The sequence below is a fragment of the Pan troglodytes genome, chromosome 1 (genome assembly GCF_028858775.2).
Source record: "Pan troglodytes isolate AG18354 chromosome 1, NHGRI_mPanTro3-v2.0_pri, whole genome shotgun sequence".
In the NCBI taxonomy this organism is placed as follows: domain Eukaryota; kingdom Metazoa; phylum Chordata; class Mammalia; order Primates; family Hominidae; genus Pan; species Pan troglodytes.
The window spans coordinates 138,375,187-138,394,526 of NC_072398.2; the positions used below are offsets into that span (position 1 = coordinate 138,375,187).

Consider the following 19,340-nt stretch of genomic DNA (forward strand, 5'->3'; position numbering starts at 1 on the left):
ATGGATACATAAATGAATACCAGGCAAAGAGGATCACTGGGGGTCAAAAGCAAGGATCACTCAGGGTCAAATCAGAATGGCTACCACCTGTACCTATTTCCAGTGCCTAGAACAATGCCTGGTACAATATGTTAAAAAAAAGTTTGATAAGTACATGAGTCCTTCCTTCTTTCCTTTTTCCCTGCCTCCTTCTCTCCTTCCTTTGAAGGTTATGGGGGTGGTCACAGCATTAAAGAAAGATTAGAACAGCAAAGGCTTAGTAAAGGCAGGATTACTGGAACCGGGGATTTTAATATCCTCAGGATATTCTCCATCTCATTTAGCTTCTCTGAGTATAGCCAGGATCTCCTTAGAGTTTCATCCTTAGAGCTTTATAATGAGAGGGCACAGGGCTTTTACTTTTCCAGCTCTGGTTTGAAAAACCCCAGGGCAGGATTCTCCCAGGCATAACCCCTTGAATCAATCAGTATGATCAGGGAGTTAAGGTAATGTGACTGGCTTTGTTTGAGTCAGGCATCTACACCTGTTAATGGAAAAAGATGGAAGGGGGTATGGACAATAAAAATAGTACAACTCAGCCACGCTAGATACTCCCCTTTCTCTATGTTCCCACCATTATATCTTGGTACAACAGAACATATAATGTTATTGTTCATTTACTTGTTCATATGTTTGTCTTCTATACTAGACTACACATTCTTACACTAGAATGTGAACACAGGTACCACATTTTTGTAACTCCAAATGATATAGGTTTTGTAGTCAAGAGAGACTCATGGTTGCATTTTTGCTTTTTCCTTCTACTAACAATGTGACTTTGGACCAGGCATAGCTTCCCTGTCTTTTAAATGGGCCAAATAATAGTTGTGTCATGTGGAAGCACATAACATTATTTCTGACATGCTGTAGGAGCTGAAAATGTTAATTACTGTCCTTCCTCTTAGGAAAGTAGCTGACATAGTTGAATATCTTTAATATATTTGTGAATAAATGAAGGAGTAAATAAATTCAGCATTCTTGGCGACTGGCTTGGGGATTCACTTGTAAATGGGGATAACAATAGGATTATGATAAAGATTAAGTGAGATGATAGATGAAAAGCGCTTCCACAGTGCCCAGCTATGGTAAGTGCTTTAAAAGCATAAGCCATCAGCAACACGGGGGTGTTCACCTACAGTCCCAGCCATTCAGGAGGCTGAGGCAGGAGGGTCACTGGAGCCTAGGAGTTCAAGGCCAGCCTGAGAAACATAGCGAGACCCTGTCTTTAAAAAATGAAACAAAATGGGAGCCATCATGAGAGAGGTAATCCTTTAAAACCAATATATCAGATCTCCTAGAAAAGAATTGAAGAAGTGGCTTTCTCTCTATTTAGGTACCTCTCACAAGCTATATCACTTGCTTCTGTACTGCATAGTAAACTCTCAATAGCCCCTGAGTAACAAACTGCAACATCCATTAATAGAACACAACATAGCCTGCAGAATTCCAAAACCTCAGGTAAAGAATGAGAAAAAAAAAAAAAGACAAAGAGGAAAGTTCTACCAAATTAATAATTTTGTCTAGTGTCAGAAAACACCTAATTATAGAAGTTTCTAGCCAATGCCTCAGCGTCGGCACTCAAACACAATAACAATTGTAACGTCATTCTGAGATAAGTCATAGAAGGAAGGAAGGAGGGACAGAAGAAGGAAGATGGAAGAGGGAAGGAAGGAAGGAAGGGAGGGAGGAAGGAAGGGGAGAAAAGAAGGAAAGAAGGAATGAAAAACCAAAATCAATTAGCATACCTAAGACAAAAAGGCTTTGGTTTCAGCATTCCTAGTCCTCCACATTCCCAGCTCCCTACTACCTAACAAGTGTATAAGGTGGAACTGAAAGGGTGTTAAATGGGTGGATCCCAGTGGCAATGTCTTTGTTAACACTGCCTATGAGTCAGCTATAAATTCAATTCAAATCCCCAGTCTCTCTGTCTTCTCTGCTTATCATGGTTACCAACAAAATGACTGCTGCCTTTAGAAACCCTAGTGGGAAACAGGTAAATGTGTAAAACGATGTTTGATTTTATATTAAAACTTATAAAAATGTAATTGCTGTAACAGAAAGTAATTTGTTATTGAGTTAGGATTTGTATATTTCGCTTACTCTTCAAAACACAGGAACAGCTTGTTAACATTTCTTCAGTTTTATTTTAAGACTGTTATCTCATTGTACTGCAGCCATTCGAGTGATGAACAAAATTTATGAAGTGTTAGGTTTAATTCCATACCTGCAAGAAAGGTATTTTAGTAATTGGCTTTTTGTAATTCAACACTTGCCGCAATTCTCTCCTAGCTGTAATTGGCTGCTGTTTACGTTTCTTTGAATATACACATTCACAGAGGAGACCTAGCATGTCTGTATGGGCTTCACATTTCTCATATGGAGAAGAAGAAAATGACTGGTTACCATAGCATTTGTTCACAAACTCTATTTGGTGACAGTGTTGATGGTTGCATGGCCTCTCAATGATTTCAGAAGTGTTGCCTCCCGTCGTGTTTGGGAACACAGTTCATAATAAAAGCTACATAAATTTTTCTGTAAAGTATCATGTTCCTAAAATAGTTTCCTCACCTCATCCTTTTTTTTTTTTTTTTTTTGGTGGAGGTGGGAGAAACTGCTAATTAACATTAGCTAATGTTTGTACCTGGCTTTAATTAGACAATTTCACACGAAATCAAAACACATCTCACGTCGCATCTATGATTGGGACTCTTATTTTTATTTGCTTGATGAAGAGACTGAAGCTTACAGAGGTTAAAAGCCAGACTATTAGCAGGTGTCAAAATCAGGATTCTTCTAATTCAGTCTTTTTTATTTGTCTTTTTGTTTTTGCACATTGGTGTTTTGTGGCTTTGGAAAATAGCAATTACAATAGCTATTATTTTTGAATATTTGTTATACACATGGCATATATTATTCCACTTAACTGTCACTTCAGTGCTTAAGTAGATATTATTATCTCCAGTTTATGAATGAGAAGATTGGAGCTTGAAGAGCTCAAAGGGGTTGATCACGTTTTTGGCAAGAACACTTGAAATTTTAGGTCACAGTCTAGTCACTTGCATGAATGTAGAAGTTACTAGTTCCCAGATAATTGGATAGTTTAAGGGGAATTACTAACTCTAGTTCCACCAAATTTTCTCTTGCTTTAAAACAAGTATTTTGCAAAGTCAAGAAATGAATGAATTTCTCCTTTTGGTGGGTAGGCTAGAAACTGGCACACTATTGATGTCCCATTCTGGTGACTCAATTTCGAAAGTTTTTTGGGCTGACAGTGTTAATGTGTAGTATCACATATAGAAATGATGTCTGAGCTGTAGCTCCAGAGAGCTTGTTCTTTCCCATAGTCATGGCAGATCTAGTCTCCACCTGTGCACAAGTATCAAGAGATAAACAGAATTGTGTGTCTCTTAATAATGTTCTTTCCTAAGATGATGTCAGAGTCTTCTAAAGAATGCATACAGTGGAGGTAAAGTGGTAAAGTGGTGAGGTTAAAGCTATTATTTCCTTTTTTTTTTTTTTGAGACAGGATCTTGCTCTGTTGCCCAGGGTGCAGTGCAGTGCAGTGGCGTGATGTCAGCTCACTGCAACCTCCACCTCCTGGGCTCAAGTGATCTTCCCACCTTAGCCTCCCTAGTTGCTGGGACTACAGGTGCACGCCACCATGCCCTGCTAAGTTAAAGCTATTCTTATAACTCCAGTGCATGGAGGCCATAGCTTTTTATTTGAGTACCTTTCAGATTCATATTGTAGAAAGTAATGAGCCTAGTAATGAATAGCTGTCACTATTTCATTGTGAGCCTTCATTTAAAAAACAAAAAACAAAAAACCAGTTTTGAACATTAGTAGGAGTTGAAATGGAGTGTTATGTCTCCTTTTTCTTTAATAGTGCTACCAATAGGACTTTCTGATGAGTGGAAATGTTCTATATTTGTGCTGTCAGACAGTAGCCACTAGCCACATGTGCTATTATTGAGCACTTGAACTATGTGAGTGTGACTATGAAACTGAACTTTTAAGTTTATTTATTTTTGAGACAGGGCCCCACTCTGGCACACAGGCTGGAGTGCAGGGGTGTGATCTTAACTCACTGCAACCTCCACCTCTTGGGCTCAAGTGACCCTCCCACTTCAGTCTCCAGAATAGCTACAGTTGTGCCAACACACCTAGCTAATTTTTTTATTTTTATTTTTCTACAGATAGGGTCTGACTATGTTGCTCAGGCTGGCCTCAAACTCTTGGCCTCAAGTGATCCTCCTGTCTTGGCCTCCCAAAGTGCTGGGATTACAGGCATGAGCCACCATGCCTGGCTTAATTTAAGTTTAAATGTAAATAGTCACATGTTGCTAGTATCTCTAGTGGTTGCTGTATTGGACAGTGCAATCCTAGAATGTAACTGAGATGGTCTAGTTCTCTAAAAAGCTCCCAGCGTGAGGGAGGAATATTGTTCACAGTGGGTTTGACTTCTCTGGTGAGTTCCTTCTTTGTACCTTGGGTTGTTTTTTGCCTTTCAGAGGACTGTCTCCCTTGCATTTCCTTTCTGTGAACAATGGAGCTAACATGACTGACTTAAACACCTTTGGCAGTTTAGAGCACGGTGTTCCAGGGTTTAACCCTTGCCAAGTTTAGAGGGGTTCCCCTCCCAGACAGTGACCCAAATCAATGCTAAGGCTGTACAGTATCAGAACATAGAAAACTTTGAATTGCTCACTGAATTTACCGCAAATAAAACTATCTGAAGGCCAGGCGTGGTGGCTCATGCCTGTAATCCCAGCACTTTGGGAGGCTGAGGTGGGTGGATCACAAGGTCAGGAGATTGAGACCGTCCTGGCTAACATGTGAAACCCCGTTTCTACTAAAAATACAAAAAATTAGCCAGGTGTGGTGGCAGGCGCCTGTAGTCCCAGCTGCTCGGGAGGCTGAGGCAGGAGAATGGCGTGAACCCAGGAGGCAGAGCTTGCAGTGAGTCAAGATCTTGCCACTGCACTCCAGCCTGGGCGACGGAGCGAGAAAAAAAAAAGAAGAAGCTGAGGCAGGAGGATGGCTTGAATTCAGGAGTCCAAGTCCAGCCTGAGCAACATAGTGAGACCCAGTCTTTTAAATTAATAAAATAAAATGAAACCACAAACCTCAAACAAACAAAAAGACAAAACAGGATTTCAATCATTGTGAAGCTCTTGATCTAGTAGATGAGTAATGTATATAAACCAAAATATTACAATTTCAGAGAAGTGCTACAGGGCCTAATGTTTAACCACTTCTGGCATTCAACTGACTGTGTTAAAAACTCTGCCACCACTTTCCAGGGGTATAAATTGAGGTAAGTTATTTGGTATTTATTAAATTTCAGCTTCTTCATATGCAAGGGGGTTATGATAATAATACCTACCCCATGAGGACAATATGAGGATTAAACGAAATAGTGTATGTATATAGCCTTAGCCAATACCCATACATGTTGAGTGCTCAACCAGGTGTTAGCTATTAGATTTTAAAATTTTATTTAATTTTTATGGGGTTTTTTTTGTTGTTGTTGTTGCTGTTGAGACAGAGTCTTGCTCTGTTGCCCAGGCTGGAGTGCAGTGGCGCGATCTCGGCTCACTGCAAGCTCCACCTCTTGGGTTCAAGCAATTCTCCTGCCTCAGCCTCCCGAGTAGCTGGGACTACAGGCACACACCACCACGCCCAGCTAATTTCTGTATTTTTAGTAGAGATGGGGTTTCACCATGTTGGCCAGGTTGGTCTTGAACTCCTGACCTTGTGATCCACCACCTTGGCCTCCCAAAGTGCTGGGATTACAGGCATGAGCCATCATGTCCTGCCTAGTTTTTTTTTGTTTTGTTTTGTTTTTGAGATGGAGTCTCTCACTCTGTCACCTAGGCTGGAGTGCAATGATGCACTCTCGGCTCACTGCAACCTCCGCCCCCCAGGTTCAAGTGATTCTCCTGTCTCAGTCTCCCGAGTAGCTGAGATTACAGGCACACGCCGCCATGCCCGGCTAATTTTTTTTTTGTATTTCAGTAGAGATGGGGTTTCACTGTGTTGTCCAGGCTGGTCTTGAACTCTTCAGCTCGGGCAATCCACCCACCTTGGCCTCCCAAAGTGCTAGGATTACAGGTGTGAGCCACCACGCCCCGCCACTATTTTTTATAGTTTTTAAGGTAAAATGTACATTCACTGAAATGTTACCTGCATATTTTTTGATAAGTGAATATACCTATGTAACTCACATCCCTATCAAGATAGAGACCATTTTTACCACCCAGAAATTTCACTCATGTACCATCCCAGTCAATCCCCTGCCACAGGGAACCACTGTTATGATTTTTTTCACCACAGATTAATTTTGTCTTTTCTAGAATTTCAAATAAATGGAACAGTATGACACTCTTTTGTGTCATTTATTTATCTTCACATAGTTAATTCACATATTTTAAGATAAAAAAGGTACAATTTTAAACCTTTTGGGCATGCAGTAAAAATCTCCTTCCCACTGGTACCCACCAGTCACCCAGTCTTCCTCTCTCTCTCTCTCTCTTTTTTTTTTTTGAGACAAGATCTTTCTCTGTCGCCCAGGCTGGAGTGCAGTGGCACGATCATGGCTCACTTCGGCCTCACCCTTCCAGGCTCAAGCAATCCTCCTGCCTCAGGCTCCCAAGTAGCAGGACTACAGGTGCCTACCATCACACCTGTCTAAATTTTTTTTTGTATTTTTTTTTGTAAAGATAGGGTTTTGCCATATTGCTCAGGCTAGTCTTAAACTCCTGATCTTAAATGATCTGCCGGCCTCAGCCTTCCAAAGTGTTTAGATTATAGGCGTGAGCCACCGTGCTTGGCTCAGTCTTCCTCTCTTGAAGCAATCAATGTTATTAGTTTTATGTGGGCCATCCCATGTCTTACCATTATTAATTCAGGTGCTTACAAAAGGCTCTTTGAGAACTGTTTTAAAGGTTACCCAAAGAATCTTGTGACAACCCAGCTAAAATGATATAAAATCAGTTTTAACATAACTGAAGTTTTTAGATTCTGATTCCAAATGTCAGATGGTGACATTTTACCTTTCTCTGACTTTACGCCAAATTTAGTTTAAGTTCTAGCATCTATAATTTTCATTTACTGAACAAATATATATTTAACAAATATGAAAATACAACCATGAAACAAACAAAATCAAATCCTGGACTTAAGGAACTAATAGTAAAAAATTCACCAATATAACTACCCAATTACAGTTTCATGCGATGTGAAAGGAGTAAGAGACCACCATAGGGAGGTCAGAAGATGCTTCTCAGAGGTGGATACTAGAGCCGTTGTCAAAGGATGAGGACTGGGAGAACTTTCCCGGCACAGAGCAAAGCATGAGTAAAAGCTCTGTTGAGGCCAGGAAGCCGGTAAATAGGGAATAAAAGAGGCTAGCGTGGCTGGAGCACAGACAGCAGGGTGGAATTGGTCTGAGCAGTGAGAAGAGGTGGAGAGGTGGGCAAGGCACCTGGCCATTCAGGGCTTGGTTAGTTAGGAGGGTTTTTTCTAAGAGAATGGGAAGGTGTTTAAGTGGTTTAGGCTGGGAAGTGACAGGGTCACACTGTTATTTTGAAAAAGTCACTCTGCCTGTTGTGTTGAGATTAGAGAGGGGATAAAGGGAATATGGGTAAACCACAAGAAGACTAGGTCAGTAATCCCTCCACCCCCACTCCCCAGGTGAAGGTAGCCTAGACTAGGGTGGTGATGGAGGAAATAGGAGAGGACAGATTCAAGGACCATTTGTAAGGGAAAAACCAATAGAATTTGCTGACGGATGGAATATAAGAGGGGAGAGGTACATTATCAAGGATGTAGCTTAGTTTTCTTATACAAGGATTGAGTTGCAATAAAATTGTTAATTGAAATTTCTTTAAATAATGGCACAACCTAAAGTTATGCAAACATTTGCCTCAGATAAAAGTTCAAGTTTTCAAAGTTTTTAGCTGGGTGGAGGGCATGGCTTTACTTCCTATTTCTTGGTATTTCCTAATCTTGTTGAAAAAAAAGTAAGGTTTTTTTTTTTTTTTTTTTTCTGAAATGCTTAGTTCAGTGGAAACCCATCTGCGAATTCTGTCTTATAAATTTAAATTTAAAAATAGGGATATCTAATTTCTAGACAAATAATTCTGGAGTTTCTTGTGCTGCTAATTATTATAATTTTTGTCCCTTTTTTTTTTGAGACAGAGTATCGTTCTGTCGCCCAGGCTGGAGTGCAGTGGCGCGATCTTGGCTCACTGCAACCTCCACCTCCGTGGTTCAAGCAATTCCCCTGCCTCAGCCTCCAGAGTAGCTTGGCTGGGAGTACAGGCGCACGCCACGACGCCGGGCTATTTTTTTTTTTTGTATTTTTAGTAGAGACGGGGTTTCACCATGTTGGCCAGATTGGTCTCCAACTCCTGACCTCAGGCAATCCGCCCGCCTCGGCCTCCCAAAGTGTTGGGACTACAGGTGTGAGCCACCGCGCCCGGCTGTCACTTCTAAACATATAATGAAAGTAATCTGTATTGCCTTTTTACTTTTTCTTGCCTGCTTTTCCTGGACCAGAAATTAATAGGCTGTTTCCGTCCCAAAGTACTTTCCTTCTAAGAATGTCTTCGTTGACGCTGGAGGGCTGCCCGGCTGAATCTTACGTATTCGTGCCCATGTTCTGCCCCCTGCAGGAGTCTGCATAAACCCAGTGCGAAGACACGTGTAAGAGTACATTACAATTACAAGTGTCATTTACGCGTTGATTATTGTTTTTGCGAGTGCCCTAAGGCCACCTCTGGGGGAGCTCGGGGCTGCCTTCCGAAGCATGCGCGTCAGCACCGCGTGCCAGGGCCCTGGAAGTCAGGCTCCGCGTCGGTGCGGCAGCGCGAGGCCTGCAGTCCTAAGCTCGGGGTCGCTTCGGGCCCCCGAGGGGGTGTGTGTTCTACCGTTTTAACATGGAAGGGGCGGTTCAAGTGGCCGGGAAAATCGGCGACTTCCAGGACTGAGGGCTGGTGCTTTGAAAGAGAGGCGGAGGGAGAGAGCGATTTCCCCGCCTCCTCTGCACTCCGTCCAATCCCTTCGCCTTCTCCTTTTCTCGGCCGGCCCGCCCGGCCCCTAACCTGCTCCAACCCATTCTGCGGTAGAGGCTGCCGGGTCTCTTTAAGGCCCTGCCGCGCCTGCGCTTTGGGCTCTCCTGACGCGGCCGGGCCGGACCCCGGAGGAACCAGCTGGTCAGCTGGCAAGGGGCTGGCTGCGGTTCCGACAGCGGCGGTGCCGGGAGGGGTAGGTGAGGGTCGCGAGGCGGCCCTGAGCTTCTGAGTGAGCGTGGTGCTTTTGGGAACGCGGGACGGGCGACCCGTGGAGCCAGGAGCGGGGCCGAGGCGCTGAGACGCGGCGGCGCGGCTGCCGGCTGCATGGGAAGTTAATGTTTACGGCGAAGTCTACTCAACGTTTCCAAGGTGAGGGGCGCTGCGCCAGGCCGGGCGGGCCGGGAGGCCGGGCGGGCGGTGAGTCCGTGTTCCGCTGGCGCACAGCTGGGCCGAGGCGCGGCGGGCGGGGGCCGCCGCAAGTTTTGCTGTGCGAGCGGGGCGGGCGCGCCTGGCCCCGCCAGGGCCTAAGTTCCCTGCACTCGCTTCCTCGCCTGTCGCCGCCGCCGCCGCCCGCAGCCCTCCTTTTCGTGGGCGCTGGGGAAGAAACTCGTCGGCGGGTCTAACTGTGGCGTCCCAGGGCGGTGGAGGGACGGAGCAGCTTCGGGGGCACGTCCTCGTAAATCCCGTGGAGGACACTGACCCTGCACCCCACCCTCGAGGCCAGAAGTCGGTTCCCTTTGGGGACCTGAGGGGCGAGAGCGCTCGCCCCCCTGACTTGCAAAGTTGGCGTCTTTACTTGGCCTCCGGGATTCTGCGCATGGCGTGTCTCCAGGCTGCTGATGGGCAAGACAGATGTGCCAGGTCCAGAATGCACTTGAGAAGAGTTTGTAGCCATTCCTGAATCACCTTATGACTAGTGGGGCAAGCCTCAAATTAACCTCAGGATTTCCGGTAGGTTGGATTGTGGTGTTGGTGTTTGCACTCAAAAGAGTTGCTGTGATTTCCCTGTGTCTGTGTGTCTGTCTGTCTTTGGGGCTTCTTAGATCATCTCATTTGGCATCCTTTCACCCAAGCGTTAAACCAAGCCTTTTGGAATGGTTTCCTCGCTTTCCTCCTATCTATTGCTGGTAGAGCTGCTTTCGAAAAGAAGTATTTTCTTGAAGTGGTATCTTTTCTTTGGGTTACAGTGTTGAATAATAAACTCCTTTCTTTGCCGAAAGAATGAATTCCAGTGCTTACTGAAGTTAAAGAAAAGTGATCTGCTGGTAGTTTTTAATCTTTGTTCTGAGCTGATGTAAGTAACTTTTTTTGTTTTAAAATTTTGTTAGTAGAATTTCACCAGTGTACCGGAAGCTCTTTTTCTTTTTCTTTTCTTTTCTTTTTTTTTTTTTTTGACAGGGAGTCTCGCTCTGTCGCCAGACTGGAGTGCAGTGGCGACCTTGGTTCACTGCAACCTCCACCTCCTGTGTTTAAGCAATTCTCCTGCCTCAGCCCCCCGAGTAGCTGGGACTACAGGCGCGCCACCACTCCCAGCTAATTTTTGTGTTTTTAGTAGAGACGAGGTTTCACCATGTTGGCCAGGATGGTCTTGATCTCTTGACCTCGTGTTCCACCCGCCTCAGCCTCCCAAAGTGTTGGGGTTACAGGCGTGAGCCACCGTGCCCGGCCTTCTTTTTCTTTTCTTTTCTTTTTTGTTTTTTTTAAGGCTGAGTCTCACTTTGTCGCCTAGGCTGGATATATTCTCCTGCCTCAGCCTCCCGAGTAGCTGGGATTACAGGCGTACATCACCACGCCCGGCTAATTTTTTTTTTTTTTTGTATTTTTAGTAGAAACGGGGTTTCACCGTGTTGGTCAGGCTGGTCTCGAACTCCTGACCTCAAATGATCTGCCCGCCTCGGCCTTCGAAAGTGCTGGGATTACAGGCGTGAGCCACCGCACCTGGCCCAGGTGGTCTTTTTTTCTGTTCTAAAATGATAACTACGATTTCCGAGAACTTTGTGTCAAATAAATCTTAGAACTAAGTTATTGAAGTATAGAGAAAAAGTTCACAATTCTAAATGTGCAGGTGGTCTGGGTGCGGTGGCTCACGCATGTGATCCTAGCATTTTGGGAGGCAGAGGCAGAGGCAGGTGGATCACTTGAGCCCAGGAGTTTGAGACCAGCCAGGGCAACGTGGCAAAACCCCATTTTCTACTAAAAATACAAAAATTAGCTGGGTGTGGTTGTGTGCGCTGGTAGTCCGAGCTACCCAGGAGGCTGAGGTGGGAGGATCACCAAAGCCGGGGAGGTTGAAGTTGCAGTGAGCCTTGATCATGCCACTGCACTCCAGCCTGAGCGGCAGAGTGAGACCGTCTTTCAAAAAAAACAAAAACAAAAAACATTGCAGGTAATGAATTTTTACTAAGTGAACCACCAAAGATCAAGAAATAGGACATTACTAGATTGGAGTATGTATGTAGGAGTGGCATTGTTGGTTTTATAGGTACGTGGGTGATAAAACTCTAGTATTAGATATTGTTGAACATTTTCCCAAAGTGGTTCTAGCAATTAGCAGGGAATGTTCCGGTTACCCCACATCCTTGCTGGTGCTTGTCAGTTGAAATTTTTTTTGCTAGTCTAGTAGAGGTACAGTAATATATCAGTGTGGTTTCATTTTGCATTTTCCTGGTACTGAGGTTGAGTATCTTTTGTTGACTATTTATATTTCCTCTTGTGAAGTGCCTGTTAAGTCTTTTTGCCCAGTTTTCGTTGATATGCTTATTTTTCTCTGATTTATAATACTTTATTCTGGATATGAGTCCTTTCTAGGATATATATGTATTGCATTTTTATTTTTTTCAGTCTGTATTTTGCCTTTTCAGTCTTTTAATGGTGTTTTTTTCATGCCTGGAGATTCTTAATTTGTGTGTGTGTGTGTTTTTTGTTTGTTTGTTTTGTAAGATGGAGTCTCACTCTGTTGCCAGGCTAGAGTGCAGTGGCGCGATCTCGGCTCACTGCACCCTCGCCTCCCGGGTTCAAGCAATTCTCCTGCCTCAGCCTACTGAGTCGCTGGGACTATAGGTGTGTGCCACCATGCCCGGCTACTTTTTGTATTTTTAGTAGAGACAGGGCTTCACCATGTTGGCCAGGATGGTCTTGATTTCTTGACCTCATGATCCATCCACCTCGGCCTCCTAAAGTGCTGGGATTACAGGTGTGAGCCACCGTGCCTGGCCTTTTTTTTTTTTTTTTTTTGAGACAGAATCTCACTCTGTTGCCCAGGTTGGAGTGCAGTGGCACGATCACGACTCACTGCAATCTTGATCTCCCAAGGCTCAGGTATTCCTCCTGCCTTAACCCCCAAGTAGCTGGAACTACAGATGAGCACCATCATGCCCAGCTAATTTTTGTATCTTTAGTGGAAATGGGGTTTTGCCATGTTGCATAGGCTGGTCTCGAACTCCTGGGCTCAAGTCATACACCTACACCAGCCTCAGCCTCCCAAAGTGTTGTGGTTACAGGCATGAACCACTGCACCCAGCCTGAGATTCTTAATTTTAATGAAGTATACTTTATCAATCTTGTCCTTTATGGTTACTGCTTTTTGTGTCCTATTTAAGAAATCAATGCCTAACCTGAGAATATGAACATATTTTTCTGTGTTGTCTTATAGCAATTTTATTTTACTTTTTGCAAAAAAAAAATTTTTTTTTTCAGACAGGGTCTGAAGTGCAGTGGTGCAGTCTCAGAACACTGCAACCTCCGCCTCCTGTGCTCAAGCATTCCTCCCACCTCAGCCTCCTGAGTAGCTGTGACTACGACTACAGGCATATGCCACCATGCCTGGCTAATTTTTGTATGTTTTGTAGAGACAGGGTTTCAACATATTACCCAGGCTGGTCTCAAACTCTTGGGCTCAAGCAATCTGCCCTCTTCGGCCTCCCAAAGTGCTGGGATTACAGGTGTGAGCCACTGTACCCATCCCCTACTTTTTGCATTTAAGGTATATAATTTAGAGTAAATTCTTGATGAATCGCAGGGGTCAAGATTCACTTTTTAGGCCGGGCGTGGTGGCTCATGCCTGAAATCCCAGCACTTTGGGAGGCCGAGGCGAGCGGATCATGAGGTCAGGAGTTTGAGACCAGCCTAGCCAACATGGCAAAACCCTGTCTCTACTAAAAATACAAAAATTAGCTGGGCGTGGTGGCAGGTGCCTGTAATCCCAGCTACTCAGGAGGCTGAGGCAGGAGAATCGCTTGAACCTAGGAGGCAGAGGTTGCAGTGAGCCGAGATTGTGCCATTGCACTCTAGCCTGGGCGACAGAGTGAGACTCGGTCTCAAAAAAAAAAAAAAAAAAAAAAAATTTACTTTTTTTTTTCTTTGAGACAGGGTCTCACTGTATCACCCAGGCTGGAGTGCAGTAACATGATCTCCACCTGCTTTGACCTCCCAAAGTGCTGGGATTTAGGCATGACCCACTGCACCGGGCCAAGATTCACTTTTTACTATATAGACGTCTGTTTGATCCAGCACCATTTATTGCAAATACCATCCTTGTCCATCTGCACTGTGTGGCACTTTTTTTCATAAATTAGATAACAGTATGGTCAGCTAATTTATGAAATTAGTGTGGGTCTGTTTCTGGATACTTTGTTCTGTTTTATTTGTGTATTTGTCATCCTTGCACTAATATCACTGTATTAATTAATGTAACTTTATAATAAGCTTTGATATGTGGTAATATAAGCTCTCCAACTTTGAGAGGTGGGCAAAGAAAGTGGGCTGTGGGCAGGGGCTGCTTTTCATCAAACACACTTCTGTTTAACCCCTTGGCTTTCAGCCTTGAGCCTTACTTTACTTTTCTTGAGTCTGGAGTCTCACAGGTGTATTAGTCTGTTCTCATGCTGCTATGAAGAATACCCAAGACGGGGTAATTTATAAGGAAAAGAGGTGTAATTGACTTACAGTGCCATATGGCTGGGGAGGCATCAGAAAACTTACAACCATGGTGGAAAACACCTCTTCACAGGGGAACAGGAGAGCGAATGAATGCCCAGCAAAGGGTGAAGCCCCCTGTAAAACCATCAGATCTGGTGAGAACTCACTCACTATCACAATAACAGGGTGGGGGAAATTGCCCCTGTGATTCATTTATCTCCACCTGGTCCTGCCCTTGACATGTGGGGATTATTAACAATTTAAGGTGAGATTTGGGTGGGGACACAGAGCCAAATCGTATCACCAAGTCAGAGTTTCTAGAAAATAAATTTATGAGATAGGAATGGTGGCGGAGGAGGGAACCTAGACTAGAGTCCAACTGTACCTTACATAAACTTTAAACCATTTACTTTCTCTTTAGCCCCATGCCTCTCCACTGACCCTATACCTGGGAACTCCTAGGCTCCTAGATTCTGAGCCTTTCTGGGATTCTGTGAGTTAGCCAAATCAGCTTGCTTCTTTTTATTTTTTAAATTAAAAAAATTTTTATATCACTTTATCTGGCAGCCTTCTGAGCCAGAATAGGCTCAGAGAGACTCCTCAGCTTGTTTCTTGATTGTATTCCCTTTTGCAGGCCAGTAGGTTCAGCCTCCTCTACTCAGTCACTTATTTCTCCATCTCTTCTTGTTTCATGGGTGCCATATCTGTTCTTATCTCTCTGAGAATGTTAAAAATCGTTTTTTTAAACCTTTCTTTTTTTTTTTTTTTTTTGAGACGGAGTCTCAGCCACCCAGGCTAGAGTGCAGTGGCGTGATCTCGGCTCACTGCAGCCACCATCTTCCGGGTACAAGCGATTCCCCGTCTCGGCCTTCCAAGTAGCTGGGATTACAGGCATCTGCCATCATGCCCAGCTAATTTTTGTATTTTCAGTAGAGCTGGGTTTTCACCATGTTGGCCAGGCTGGTCTTGAACTCCTGACCTCAGGTGATCCATCCACCTTGGCCTCCCAAAGTGCTAGGACTACAGCTGTGAGGCGCTGCACCTGGCCTAGACCTTCTTTTCCTTGCATAGTTTCTTCCAAGTTACTTTTTTTCCTGTTTGGTATAGTCTTATTAGTAGAGGCCCTCCTCGGAAGACTGGTAATCCTTGGTTGTCTGTTCATGATTAACAGTGGGCTACTGAAAGCTGATGGGAAGTCCTGAACTTGTAAGTAGGACTTAAGGACGTGTTGTTTTACCCTGTATTCTAGAGTCTAAAGCAGTGATTCTCAGCTTCGGCTGCACATTATAATCACATGGAGAATTAAAAAAAAAAATCCCTGCTGCTAATACGTCAGAATCTCTGAGACTAGGTCCCAGGTAGCGATAGTTAAAAAAAATTAGGTGTGGCTACATACAGTAAAATGCACAGAATTTAAGTGTATAGTTTGATTTTTACCATGTAACTGATATAAGATGTAGAGCATGGCAAAAAATTCTAGAAAATTCCTTCATATCCCTTTCTTCTGTTGTCTCACTCCCAGCCTAGAGGTGACCACTATTCTGATTTCTATCTCCGAAGATTAGCACCAGTATTTTTTAAAGCTGCCAAGATAATTCCAGTGTGTAGCCAAGATTGAAATGATTGATCTGGGTGGATTGTTTGAGGCTGTCTCCACTGTATTTATCTTTCCTTTTGTCCCAGTCATATTTTCCAGAGAGTATCTTCCAGTTTTCTGCTTGGAGAGTTGAGGTCTGGTTGTCAGTATCTGGGAACTCAGGAAAAGAGGGTTGGGTAAGGAGCCATAGAACATTTAGTATATTGGGCTCACACAATCTGTCTCTATTAGGATGCCTATGTCTTCCACCTTGTATGGTTTACCCTCTTGAGAAGAGAAATCTGTCACCTGCCACATTGAGGGTGGGGCCACTCAGCAGCTTGGAAGAAATCTGGGATTCTAACTGTTCAGCATTCACTTGCTCCTTTCTTTTAGTCCCCCTTCCACTCGTTGTTCTGGCAGTTCCTGAGCCTTTTGAGGAATCTATGGCGTAAACCGGTTTGTTCTTAGTTGTCAGCATTGCTGGCTTAGAATTTGGCCATCTTTGGCGGGGTGCAGTGGCTCACCCCTGTAATCCCAGCCCTTTGGGAGGCTGAGGCAGGCAGATCATGAGGTCAAGAGATCGAGACCATCCTGGCCAACATGGTGAAACCCCGTCTCTACTAAAAATACAAAAATTAGCTGTGCGTGGTGGTGTGTGCCTGTAGTCCCAGCTACTCAGGAGGCTGAGGCAGGAGGATTGCTTGAACCCAGGAGGTGGAGGTAGCAGTGAGCTGAGATTGCGCCACTGCACCTCCAGCCTGGCGACAGAGTGACACTCCGTCACAAAAAAAAAAAAAAAAAAGATTTTGGCAACTTTGACTAGGTCAGTTATCCGGCTGCTTTCCAGCTTCCAAAATTTTGTTGCTATTGTCTCATTCTCCCTGTCGTAATGGCTTGTGTCCTAAAAACAGAACAAACAACAATAACACAACTTTCTTTATCCTTGTTTTAGTAACGTTTTGGGAGGAAGCAAAATTAGATGTGTGTGTGTTCAATCTGCCATCTCACCTTGGAAGTCCACTGTCTGCTTTCCATTATACAGAAACTTGTTGCCACCTGTCCTCCATTGTTGTCTCCTCCTTATGGGGTTATACCTTTTAAATTTCTTCATAGTTGTCTGAAAAGAGTGTCAGGAGGTAGAGGACCTAAATATTGGTCAAGCTGTCATTTCTTTAGGAGTCTCAAAATTCTTTTTAGAAGTACTCGTTGTCCCAGGATCTTATAATCTCAAGATTGGAAGTGATTTTGAAGATAATCCGGTTTAACGAGCTGTTTGATACCTTCTCTAAAGGAATTGTCCAGCCTAAAATGTGAGAAACTTGTGGTAGGAGGAGATGAGTGCCTGGAGAAATGGATTGGGCTGTAGATCTCTGCAAGGGGTCTGGAAATCCATGTGTGCATTAAATGTTGCATGAATAATAGTTCTTGCATATTTGTAATATATAATAAAATTTATTAAAAAGTCATAATGGGCCGGGCGTGGTGGTGGCTCACGCCTGTAATCCCAGCACTTTGGGAGTCTGAGGCAGCTGGATCACCTGAGGTCAGGAGTTTAAGACCAGCCTGGCCAACATAGTGAAACCCCATCTCTACTAAAAATACAAAAAATTGGCTGGGTGCAGTGGTTCACACCTGTAATCCCAGCACTTTGGGAGGCCAAGGCGGGTGGATCACGAGGTCAGGAGATCGAGACCATCTTGGCTAACATGGTGAAACCCCGTCTCTACTAAAAATACAAAAAATTAGCCAGGCGTGTTGGCGGGCGTCTGTAGTCCCAGCTACTCAGGAGGCTGAGGCAGGAGAATGGCGTGAACCCGGGAGGCGGAGCTTGCAGTGAGCTGAGGTCTTGCCACTGCACTCCAGCCTGGGCGACGAGCAAGACTCTGTCTCAAAAAAAAAAAAAAAAAAAAAAAAAAAAAATTAGCTGGCTATGGTGGTGTGCACCTGTAGTCCCAGCTACTTGGTAGGCTGAGGCAGGAGAATCACTTGAACATGGGAGGCAGAGGCTGCAGTGAGTCGAGATCATACCACTGCACTCCAGCTTGGGTGACAGTGAGTGAAACTCCATCTCAAAAAAAAAAAAAAGTCATGATGGTGTTTTCATTTAGTAATGCTTAAATCCAATCATGGGGAGAGGTAGTACTCAGAATTTTTTATTTTGAAAAAAGCTTCTAAACTAGAAAAAGTTATGAGCTATTATTAAAGATTAATAAAGTTGTGGAGATTTTAGTGTATAGTTAACATAAAGTGAATGATAAAACCACCCATTAAAGTCTCTATTTTAAATATCTCTAATAGCTTTGTTATTCTTTGACATTCTATATTTTTATTTTCTTTAAAACACTAAGTCAGTAGCTTCCCAAATGTTGCTCTTTGAGTTAGAATTTTTACCATGAAGTTCATGATGAAATAGAAATGTTATCAATGTTTATACAATTTATTCACCTTTAAATTATATCCATCCTTTTTCTGTGTTAAAATGCCCTTTTTCTTACGAAGTTGTGATTCTAGATAGTAGATAGATTTTTTCCTTCTAATATTTGGCAAAAAATAAAAACCTGCGAGCTCTACATATTGCTCTTCAAATTAATTTTTTTTTTTTTTTTGAGATGGAGTCTTGCTCTGTCGCCCAGGCTGGAGTGCAGTGGCGCAATTTTGGCTCACTGCAACCTCCACCTCCCGGGTTCACGCCAGTCTCCTGCCTCAGCCTCCCAAGTAGCTGGGACTACAGGCGCCCACCACCACGCCCGGCTAATTTTTGGTATTTTTAGTAGAGTCAGGGTTTCACCGTGTTAGCCAGGATGGTCTCGATCTCCTGACCTCGTGATCCACCTGCCTCGGCCTCCCAAAGTGCTGGGATTACAGGCGTGAGCCACCGCGCCCGGCCTCAAATTAATTTTTAACAAGTTTTATAAAATACAGAAGCCTGCTTCTCAACTGCACAAAATCCCCATTGGCCTTTTCTTTCTACCACAAGTTAGTAACAGTCAGTCATGTGTTGCTTAACAATGGGGATATGTTCTGAGAAATGAGTTGTTAGACAATTTCACTGTTGCATGAACATCGTAGAATACACTTAGACAAAGCTAGATAGTAGAGCCTACTACACACCTAGGCTATATGGTATAGCCTTTTGCTCCTAGGCTACAAACCTGTACAGTATGTTATTGTATGGAATACTGTAGGCAGTTGTAACACAGTGGTACTTGTGTATCTAAACAGCAAAGATACACCAAAAGTACTATATTATAATCTCATGAGACCACCCTCTTTTTTTTTTTTTTTTTGAAATGCAGTCTCGCTGTGTCTCGCAGGCTGGAGTGCAGTGGCGCTATCTCAGCTCACTGCAACTTCTGCTTCCTGGGTTCAAACTATTCTCCTGCCTGAGCCTCCCAGTAGCTGGGATTATAGGCACACACCACTACACCTGGCTAATTTCTACATTTTTATTAGAGATGGAGTTTCACCATGTTGGCCAGATTGGTCTTGAACTCCTGACCTCAAATGATCCACCTGCCTCAGTCTCCCAAAGTGCTGGGATTACAGGCGTGAGCCACTATGCTCAGGCAGGGACTACCCTCTTATATGTGGTATCCATTGACTGAAATGTTCTTATGCGGTGCATGACTGTATTTTACTTTTGTGTTTGTATATAAAATTCAAGATATCAATCAGATGACATGGGGAATTTTTACTATCTCTCATGGTGTTACGATAGTCCTTCCTCA

At 43.8% G+C, this 19,340-nt stretch overlaps 1 protein-coding gene across 11 annotated transcripts in view; it reads left to right on the forward strand.

Moving 5' to 3' along the window:
• The first annotated feature begins 1,949 nt into the window (after positions 1-1,949).
• Positions 1,950-19,340, forward strand: part of EVI5 (ecotropic viral integration site 5) — a 281,694-nt gene continuing 264,303 nt past the window's right edge. For 3 of the 11 annotated variants that reach the window (XM_063799575.1, XM_063799578.1, XM_063799580.1), the window contains exon 1: positions 8,875-9,485. Coding sequence is in view for 6 of the 11 variants with exons in the window: in XM_063799583.1 (XP_063655653.1) it covers positions 1,982-2,032 (51 nt within the window). In the remaining 5 variants the exon portion in view is untranslated. Of the gene's footprint in view, positions 2,033-8,874; positions 9,486-9,528; positions 10,068-19,340 lie in introns of those variants that run through there. The other 8 variants (XM_009425371.5, XM_009425383.5, XM_001153700.7 and 5 more) reach the window with 6 other exon arrangements.